At 48.8% G+C, this 10,879-nt stretch overlaps 1 protein-coding gene across 1 annotated transcript; it reads left to right on the top strand.

The window, feature by feature from the left end:
- The first annotated feature begins 4,882 nt into the window (after window positions 1–4,882).
- LOC123396108 (heat shock protein 21, chloroplastic-like) lies at window positions 4,883–6,002 on the top strand. The gene is made up of 2 exons (XM_045091153.1): window positions 4,883–5,199; window positions 5,284–6,002. Exons 1-2 carry the CDS (start codon window positions 4,989–4,991, stop codon window positions 5,820–5,822), a joined length of 750 nt encoding a protein of 249 aa, XP_044947088.1. The 5' UTR covers window positions 4,883–4,988; the 3' UTR covers window positions 5,823–6,002.
- The last annotated feature ends 4,877 nt before the right edge of the window (window positions 6,003–10,879 follow it).

The raw sequence follows: 10,879 nt of genomic DNA, 5'->3' as shown, positions 1-10,879 counted from the left end.
ATTGTCCATTTTGTACACGAAGTGCATCCAGTTTTTATCATAACCCTCTCAACTTTTTAGCACATGCTATGTGGATGAAATGATGATACCATGCCAAGTTTCAACATTTTCAGAGTTCATTTGTCAGGCTTTTCAATTTCAGGGTCATTTAGGCCAAAAGATCATTAAATGCATGAAAAATAGCAAATGAAGTTATAAAGGGTTGAAATTTTAGGATGTGGTTTTAAATGGTGCATATTGAATGCACAAAATGCACAAAAAATCTGGAGTTGAAATAAGTAAAAAAAATAAAATACCTTTGTAGCAGATGGGTTTCCGTGTGAAACCTTGATACTTTGAAGGAGATGGTCTAGTTTGTACACGAAGTGCATCCAGTTTTTGCCGTAACCCTTTCAACTTTTTAGCACAAGCTATCTGGATGAAATGATGATACCATGTCAAGTTTCAACATTTCCAGAGTTCATTATAATGCTTTTCAATTGCAGGGTCATTTAGCTCAACATAACAAATAAAGTTAAAAAGGGTTAAGTCTCGCTTGGTTAACCTTAGTTGTTACTCTGGCGGGGACGGTGGTAGCAGATGTAGTCGACAACTATGATGGGATTCTGAAATTTTCAAACTCTACCCCCACCACGCGTGGACCGTCTTTTTTAATTTTATAGAAAATAAACAAAAATGATAAAATCTTCAAAAAATAAAATCCTTTGAGATGTAGTTAGGTTTTAGTGTCTAGTTGGTATAGAAATTTTGAGATATTAATTTTGACCTTTTTGCAAAAAAAGAAAAAAAAGTAAAACAGCCATAACTTTTGCATACGATGTCAAAAAAAAGTTTAATATATAAAAAAAGCTAGAGAAAAATTGGGCTTGCCCGGTGAAGTTTTCTCAGATGCTCAAAATTCCAAATGTAAAAATGTTATTTCAAAAAGAAGTTTTTCCAGAAAAATAAGAAAAAATAATTTTATTTAAAAATATTAGGTTGTTTTCATTGAAATTCACTATTATTATTACCTACATAGTTTATTCTAATAATTGTTTGAATTTAAAAAATTAAATCATGTGACATGACATCAAGATCCCAGGTTGTTTAGGATTGATAGCTTACTATTGTCAGAAAAACAACAAGTGCAGACTTGACAACTAGGGGCAATAAAAACAAAAAATTAAGCGTGCTCAGGCTGAAGCAGTGAGAGGATGGGTGACCGACCGAGAAGTTAGACGATTTGGAATGAGTGATCCACGTTAGAGGAGTGAGGTTGGGTGATTAGAGATTAAATTATCAAATAATTCAAAGATTTGAAAATTGGAATAAAACATAAAAACAAATCAAAATATATTCAAAAATAATTTGTAATTTTTTTTAAAGAAATTCTATCTTTTCGGGTCAAACAAACAAAATAAACAAACGGATCCTTTAGTCCCGGTTCATAACTAGAACCGGGACTAAAGGTCCTCCCTCCCCCTCGCTCCCACCCCCGCCACGTGGAGGGTCATTAGACCTGGTTCGGAGCCGAACCAGGGCTACCATTAGTCCCGGATGATTAGTCCCGGTTTTCAAACAAACCGGAACTAAAGGCCCTTTTTCTATTAGTGTACCCCTCCTAGTTTAGCACTTCTCATCTCGAGGGCAGAGGAGTCTCGAGGTGACCTTATCTTTGACGTGAGGCGCTAGTCGAGGCACTCCCTTCATCACTCTTCCCACAGACATAGATGTGATATCACAAAAGTGACTAGGGTACAACGAAAGTTGGTAGGATGAGTCTTATAAACTCCAAATGAGCCGTTTGTTGCTAAGGGATTCAATCGACATAAATAGATTACAAGGGTTAGTCATGGTGGCTACATCTATCCTTACGTTCATCTATATATAATACCATCGAACAAGATCTATATCCTCACCATAACATTTTACTAAGCATAATGCTACAACTCAGCTCATTATAGTTACATACATATTCTAATAGCCATCCAATGCAACTGTCAGTTTTTGTTGAGTGCTGCTACGAACCTCTCTCTTGCGACCCCCTCGTCGCCTCCCCCGGCGGCGGCGGGGAACCCTAGCCGCGCCACCTCGACCCCCTCCCCACCTCGTCCCATCTCCTCGCTGCCGCCTGAGGCAGGCGCCGGGCAAGCCCGAGGCGTCAAGGATGGTGGCGACGGGATCTCGGCTGCCCTGGCTCTGCATGGGGAGTCCCGGATCTGGAGCAGCGGCTCCTTTTGGTGAGGCATGACAGGCTCTCGCGAGCAGCTGTACGGGCGGTGGATATGGGGTCCTGGCCGTATGGGTGGCGGGATCCCGGTGGTCGTTGGCGGCTGGCGGCGGCTTCTGCGATGGTCGGTGCGCGCGATCTCGCGCCTCCCCTCCTCCTCTGTTCGGCGTGCGGACCAGCCAGGTCGGGCCGCGCTTCCCTTGGTCGACAGTTCTGTACAGGAGGTGCTGCTGGTGGAAGGGATCTAGTTCGGGCGAAATCCATGGCCGGCCGCACCGACGGTGATGCCTTGAGCGCCGTTCCCCTCCTTGAAGGCGTCGGTATGGACTGATCTCCTCACTTCCCCTTCCCCTAGGTCTCTCGGGCGAAAGCCCTAACTTTGTTGGCGGCGGCGGCGCTCACGGCGCCGTTACCTTCTTGAAGGCGCCGCTTTGGAAACCTTGGGGTTGTGTGGCGCTTGTGGGTGGTGGGCGACTGTGGTGGTGCGAACCTATCCTAGCATGGATCTACGTCCGTTGCTTGGAGATGGACTCGCGTAGATGGAGGTCGTCGTTTGGCGTCGTAGTGGCGTCCATGGCGGAAGACCTTCCAAGGCTCGCGTAGGTGGTGGTCGTCGTTTGACGTCGTGGTGGCGTCGATGACGGAGGACCTGCTAAGGTTGACACCTCAATATGCTCTGAAGATGGACTAGTGGAAGATGACAGTGACGACACATGTGAGTGAGTCAGACCGGTTTGTGCCCCGGACCCGGTAGATGGCTCGGCCGGGGCCTCCGCCTTTAGATGTTAGGCTTAGGTGAGAGGTCTGGGTATATGGCCCGGCTTGCACCCCTTCATCATATGGATAGGGTAGCAACAAATGTTGTCAAGATGTCGGATTCAGACATATTGTTGTTCTACTTTGTAAGGTCCTCGAGAATAATCAATAAAATGACCGCATGCATCTTCCAGATGCAGAGGCCCGGGGGTCATCCTCCTTTTTTTTAAAATATAAAAAAATCCAATGGAACTATCCGCAAAAACAAATCAAACACATTAATGAATCGTCAATCAATTGTGTATGTCTAGTTTAGTGGTGCATGCCATAGAAAACCCTAACCGCTATATCTAGATCGATCGCCCCTCCCCCTCTCTCTTGGTCATTACTTTTGCGACACGGCGTGAATGGGAGGGGATTCTCATCTCTCGAATCTCTTTGATTGGCTTCTATTGTCATGACAACTTCACCTATGATCAGTGGCGTAGCCAGCTCGGTGAGACAGGGTGGTCCAATAATAAAAAAGTTATGTGGGGTGAGTTCACCTCGACCAGATCTCAGTACCGACAATCAGCCTGATTTCTCATCGCTGTCATCGGTCATTGGTGTGGACGTGTCACACTCTAACCTATCAGCACCATGAGGTACGCAACGACATATTTACCGGCGATTACTGTGCTGTTGATAATGATAGGGAATTTCAAGATGGTTGTGCCGGATCAAATGACCAGTGGATCTTGATGGCTCATGTTGAGTTTGAGATTTCAAGTGATGACGGATGCGAGTTTGGATGTGGTGAAGATTATGGACCGGATGATCAGTGTTTTGCAGCAGTCTCGGCTAGCAGGGCGACAACATAGCAGGACTTCTTCTTGGTGGTGCTCTTTGGGCACAAAGTCTTTACTTCCGGAATGAAAACCCTAGGTCTGATTTTCACTAGTTGTACCTGACAATGGCGGATCTCTATTGGTCTCCTTGTTGAAGGCATTGCTTGGATAGTCGGACTTTCTTCAGGGTGAAAACCCATGATCTATGATCAGGCGACGACTGTGTTGGTGCACGGTTTTTTTCTTGGAGGCGTCGTTCTTGGAGAACCTTTTTTACAGTCTGGGTGTGGCCTTTGGTGGTGATAGTTCATGCAACTTCACTGATCAGTTCGACAGTTTTTTTTTTCTTTTGGCTGTGTGCATCCTTGATGCCTCGACCAGTTTCTCACATTATGTTGTTGCAGAGGCCTGGTGTAATTAATATCCACTTGATATTAATATATTTTCGTTATTGAATAAAGGTCTTTGCAAGTAATTCAACGGCTAAATTTTCTTATGATGTCCATCATCGTCGAGAGGTATGTTAGCATAGTGACGACGAGTTCGACTATGATTATAGCAAGAATTATAAGGTGTATGATCTTGGTTATCACCTCCCCTTTGAGTAGGATCGTTTCTGTGTCTGTGGTTCAGCTATCCTATTACCTGGTTGTATCTGATGTTCCCTCGATCTAATAAGTTAAATTTGATTCAGAAATGAAAACACATTGCACATCATCATCTCCTTCTGTTCTGAGGACAGTAGAGAAGGTGCAAATTGGAGCAAAGAAATATGCTCCAGTCCATGAGCCACTGTTTTTCTTTCTTCTCCCCTCCACACTTGATGTGTCGGCAAGCTTTTCTTTTGGGCGGTCATGTATCAGCATGATTAGCATCGATCCACCTGAAGAATCATCACTTTACGTACGAAATAGGCATCGTCCCTGTCTGCCCTATTTCTGCCTAATTTTCTCTCTTTATTCCCTCCCTATCCGACAAGCAAAGGTTATTATTCGTGGAACGGCCAGCCGACACGCCTGCTACCTCGCTCTCTGGATACGCTTCCATATGTGTAGTACAGTATAAATTGGAACGGCCGCACACTCTAGCAGCCAAGAGTTGGCATGCATTAAACCAACTTTTACCCTTCGTCAGATAGTTCTCTCGTTACTCCCCCGATCCAGCATCAGCATAAACAAGTTAGAGTCACAGGTGTAATGTCGACGGTTGTTGCGTCTTACACTCCTGCGAGCCGCTCGCCCGTGCTGCCGTCTTCCTCCGGCACGCCGGCTAGCCGTTCTTGGAGGCCGGCGGCAGCGGCCGCCTTCCCTAATTCTCTTGCCGTCAAGTGCCGGCGGCCGTCGTCGTCGTCTGTGGTACGGGCTCACCCGGAGAAACAGCGGCCGGCGTACAGCATTCCCCCCACCGGTACGTAAGACGCCGTCGACATTCATCTTCCATAGCTGTTGAAATTAATCTGAAGTCTATGCGTGTGTGTGCGTGTGTGTTCAGCCCTGCTGTATCCCGTGCAACCGCCGGACAGCAAGGAGCGGTGGGACATCAAGGAGGAGGAGGACTACGTCAAGCTATGGTTCCAGGTGCCCGGGCTGTCGGAGGACGACCTCGAGATCACCGCCGGCGAGGACATGCTCGAGATCAAGAGGAAGGCTGGCACCAGGGCCGGCGGCCGCGGACACGACGAGGACGTGCACGGGGTGGGCTCCTTCCACGTCAAGCTGCTCATGACCAAGGAATACGACAGCAACGACGTCACCGCGGAGCTCAAGGCCGGCATGCTGGAGATTACCGTCGCCAAATCCAAGAAGCGTAGCATCAAACAAGTCGGATTTGGGCAGAAAAGCCCGCCCCAGCCTGCTAAAAACCCAGGCCCGGCACCGCCCCAGCCTGCTAACAACCCAGGCCCGGCACCGGCCCCGGTTGTAGTAAGAACAGGGAATATCTCACCCAACAGCACGCTAACCCAAGAGAAGGCAGGCCCAAACAAAGCCCAAGGTGATGGCTCCCCGAAGGCCACACCGAAAGGGGCCTAAGATGACTCTGATTGAATAGAAAAAACAGAAGTCGCGGGTCCAGAACGAACTTCAGCGCGCTTTTCCCCTTTTCCTACTCATTTCCCATTTGTCCCTAATAAACAATCGTTTCCCATTTTTGTTTGGCGAAATAAGCAGCTTATGTTTGAAAACAGTTGATGCATCGCTAGTTGTGGTGTCCGTTGTCGTGTGCGTATGAGATCGTTGGTTTGAGAATTTACAAAATCATGTTTTTAAAGGCCAAGGCTAAACATTAATTAGCACACATCTTTATAAAAGCACATTTCCAAAAAAATGAGAAATACCCTCAAGTTCATGGGGTTGTTGAAGTCTTGTTCCTAATGCATCCATCAACGACACACTGTAAGCAAAACTCGATGACCCATCCGAGCCTCCATCTTAATGAAGAAAACCTGTTAAAAGATAGGAGTTTGTAGAATTGGCAGTCAGGAACACGGCGATGTAGACCAGAAAATGTCGGCCCTGCGGTCAATAGAGAAAACCGTCGCTCACATGCTCCCCAATAAAGCCGACAACCTTCACCGAAGATTAAGACAGAAAGCCATGTTGTATGCTCTGCACGACATCGTCATCAAGAGACACATGCAAACACACAAAACATATCCGTACGACAGGGGATAACCCCGGGGTAGGCTCATCAAGCCTACTCCATAGCCTTTCGGCATAACTTGGGGAGAAAGCATCCTCACACGCCGGTACCCCCTGGCCGGCCTCCCTGGCCGGCTAAGCAACCCGTGTCGGCTAGGGGCACTGTCGTCTACTCTCTAGCCGGATGGCTAGCCGCGAGCCGGCTGGGGATCATCTGTCGCCTCAACCCCTCTGATGGGACAAGGGCCTTCGCTTAAAGGCGAATGAATGTCAGCCCAGGTACGATGGAGAAGGATACGCGTGGCTACAGTGGTGGCGGCCGTACCGCTGACCGGCGTCGGCTACGACGTGTCAATCGTGTACAGTGCCCGCACGCCACCACCCACTCTATTACCTGACCGGGCGTGGCTATAGTGGAGGCGGCCGTACCGCTGACCTGTGCCGGACCCTGGAAGTCGACGACCACTGTAGCTCCCGTGTCCCGCGTGGGGAACACGCAATGCTCCCATTGGACAGCCGACGGGTCCCAGTACCTCATGCGACCCTGCGGTCGGCGGGCCCCGCAGACGACAAGACTGCTCAACGACAGGCCCGCTGTGTTGGGGAACGTTGCATGGGAAACAAAAAATTTCCTATGCACACGAAGACCTGTCATGGTGATGTTCATCTACGAGAGGGAGATCGGATCCACATACCCTTGTAGATCGCTAAGCGGGAAGCGTTAAGAAACGCGGTTGATGTAGTGGTACAACTTCGTGATTCAAATCACCGTCGTCCCATGATTCGTCCCGATCTAGCACCGAACGGGCGACACCTCCGCGTTCAGCACACCTACAGCTTGATGACGATCTTTGCCTTCTTGATCCAGCAAGAGAGACGGGGAAGTAGATGAGTTCTCCGACAGCGTGACGGCGCGCCGGTGATGGTGATGATCTATTCCTGCAGGGCTCCGCCCGAGCTCCGCAGAAATCCGATCTAGAGGAAGAACTACGAGGTATAGGTTTGAGTTGCACGTGGGAAAGTTTTGTCTCAAAACCCCTAAAACCTCTAGTATATATGGGAGGAGGGGAGGCACTAGCCTTGGGGCTCAAGGGAGCCCCTAGGGCGCCGGCCAAGGAGGAGAGGAGGACTCCAACTCCAATTTGGTTTGGGAAGGAGGAGTCCTCCTCTTCCTTCCCACCTCCCTCTTTTTTTTCTCTTTGGTTTTTTCTTCCTAGCGCCATAGCCCACTTGGGCTGGCCTCACCAGCCCACTAAGGGCTGGTGCACCACCCCTAGGCCACCAGGCTCACTCCCGAGTGGGTGGGCCCCTCCCGGTGAAGATCCAAAACCCATTCGTCACTCCCGATACACTGTCGGTAATGCCCGAAATCTTTTCGGAGACCAAATGAAACCATCCTATATATCAATCTTCGTTTCCGGACCATCCAGAAACCCCCGTGACGTCTGTGATCTCATCCGGGACTCCGAACAACCTTCGGTCACCAACACCTATAACTCAACTATACCGAAACGTCACCGATCCTTAAGTGTGCAGACCCTGCGGGTTCGAGAACTATGTAGACATGTCCCGAGACACTCCCCGGTCAATATACAATAGCGGGACCTGGATGTCCATATTGGATCCTACATATTCTACGAAGATCTTATCGGTTGAACCTCTGTGCCAAGGATTCATATAATCTCGTATAACATTCCCTTTGTCCTTCGGTATGTTACTTGCCCAAGATTTGATCGTCGGTATCCCTATACCTATTTCAATCTCGTTACCGGCAAGTCTCTTTACTCGTTCCGTAATACAAGATCCCGTGACTAAAACTTGAGTCACATTGCTTGCAAGGCTTATATGTGATGTTGTATTATCGAGTGGCCCCCGAGATACCTCTCTGTCACACAGAGTGACAAATCCCAGTCTTGATCCATGCTAACTCAACGGACACCTTCGGAGATACCTGTAGAGCACCTTTATAGTCACCCAGTAACGTTGTGACGTTTGATACACACAAGGCATTCCTCCGGTGTCAGTGAGTTACATGATCTCATGGTCATAGGAATGAATACTTGACACGCAGAAAACAATAGCAACAAAATGACACGATCACATGCTACGTTCACAGTTTGGGTCTTATCCATCACATCATTCTCCTAATGATGTGATCCAGTCATCAAGTGACATCACTTGCATATGTCAGAAAATCTTAACCATCATTGATCAACTGGCTAGTCAACTAGAGGCTTACTAGGGACATTGTTTTGTCTATATATCCATACATGTATCTATGCTTTCATTCAATACAATTATAGCATGGACAATAAACGATTATCTTGAAACAAGAAATATAATAATAACTATTTTATCATTGCCTCTAGGGCATATTTCCAACATGCTGGCTAGCCGGAGAGGTTGCCAACCGGGCCCCCTTTAGTAATTATTATCCATATTGTTGGCCGGGGGGTTCGTCTATAAAACTCCCCGGCCCTCCTCCATGCAGAGGGTCGGCCATTTCCACACACACACACACACCATACATGAGAGGTAGACTGCAAGCCGGCTACTCCTTCTTCCTCCTCCGTCGAACAACTCAAGGAGCATAATGTAACACTACTGGTTCAACAACCATTCCAGTAGGACTAGGGGCATTACCTCCCACGAAGGGCCCTGAACCTGGGTACATCATGCATCTTGCATAGCTAGTTACCAATCCCGTTCCCGGAGCCCGTCGGTGTCACTTCGGTCTTCACCTATCTCAATTAGGCTACCCATGGCATTTGTCGTGAGAAAACGACGACAGTTTGCGCCCACCATGGGGCCATACGCGGCACCGGTCGGAGTTACGCTCCGGGCGAGACCCCTCGCCAACAGCACCAGACGCCCCGTGTCCGGATTGATCAACACGCCCGTGGAGGCTTCCGCGGTGTTGATCATCGGCTTCACCTGCTCCGCAGGATCCGCCATCGAGCCCATCAGCAAGCCATGCTGCGACGACGTCGTTCCAAACGTCGATCACCTCTGCACCCTCTTCAACAGCCTGTGCCTCGACGATGAGCCTCTCCACCATGGCGGGGACGTCGGCATAGACTCTCTCTGTAAGCTCTTTGGCGAGCTCAGTCTCAAGGATACGCCTGCTCCCGATGAGTATCCTAGCAACGTACTCAACTGGAGCGACCCACCAGCGTTTGCGGGGTCTCTGGCCCCGTGCGACGTTACTGACTCTCCCATCCTCATGGAGGTGATGGTCACTAGCTCCAGCACCAGCTCGGGTTGTGCCAAGGCTAGCCCGTCCGGATCCTTCCGATCCACTTCACGCCACCCTCGTAGGGTTGAGAACCCCATCACGCCAACTGCTAATCCGATGTCACCTAGGGCAGAGCTGGAGGAGGCTCGCAAACAACTGTTTGAGGAGGGCTTTGCCCACGCCACTGCCAAGTGTAGGATGGAAGCCGAGCAACTGATACGTCACAAACGTATCTATAATTTTTGCTTGTTCCATGGAATTTTGGGTGACATTGTAATATGTTTTGCTACACTTTTATATCATTTTACACATATTTGGACTAACCTACTAACTCAGTGCACCCAGTGCCAGATTATGTCTGCTGGTGTCTATTTTGCACGGGCTTTTACCAAATTTTCCGAAGCCCGAAAAAATCTAGAAAAAATATATAAAAAATCAGCAAACAGAAGCTTCCGGATCACCGAAGGAGGGCCAGAGGAAGGCCAAGGGCCTCCCAGGCGGCCTGCTGGCGCGTCCATGCCCTAGGCCGCGCCAGGAGGTCGCCTGGGTGGGTCCCACCTCCTTCAGTGCCCTCCTTTGGCCTATATTTAGAGTCCCGAGAGCAAACCCTCGCAGACTTTCTGGAATCGCGAATTTCTCCATCGTTCCGCCACCGCAACGCTTTCGAGATCGGGAGCGTCACGAGACCTCTTCCCGGCACCCTGCCGGAGGGAGGATTGACCTCTGGGAGCTTCTCCACCGCCATGGATGCTTCCCGGACGTGCCGTGAGTTGTCTTCCTTGGACCATGAGTCCATGACCAGTAGCTATGTGATGTATTCTCTCCAATCTCGTGCTTCAATGGTTAGTCCTTGTGAGCTGCCCTACATGATCAAGGCATCTATGTAATTCTCTTGCTATTGCTATGCTCGGTTTGTTGGGATCCGGTGGATTATGTGATTATGTTCAGTTTGTTATGAGTTATATATTTGCTTATCCTTTTATATTATGTTCCTTAGTGATTCATGCATGTTCTCCGTTGCTTTTTATTGCTTTGGCCAAGTAGTATATCGTTACTCCAAGAGGGGGAGTTATGCATGATTGTGGGTTCATGCCCCTCGATGTCTACCTTGAGTGACGGAAACATGAGACTAGGGGATGTGCTTGTTGCCACCAGGGAGAAAACAATGGTGCTTGTGACCACGGTTGCAAGGATCGTATACCTTACGCATGGT

This window comes from Hordeum vulgare, chromosome 5H (assembly GCF_904849725.1).
Source record: "Hordeum vulgare subsp. vulgare chromosome 5H, MorexV3_pseudomolecules_assembly, whole genome shotgun sequence".
Lineage (NCBI taxonomy): Eukaryota > Viridiplantae > Streptophyta > Magnoliopsida > Poales > Poaceae > Hordeum > Hordeum vulgare.
The sequence above is the reverse complement of the archived record's forward strand: the minus strand, read 5'-3'. Positions and strand labels throughout refer to the sequence as shown.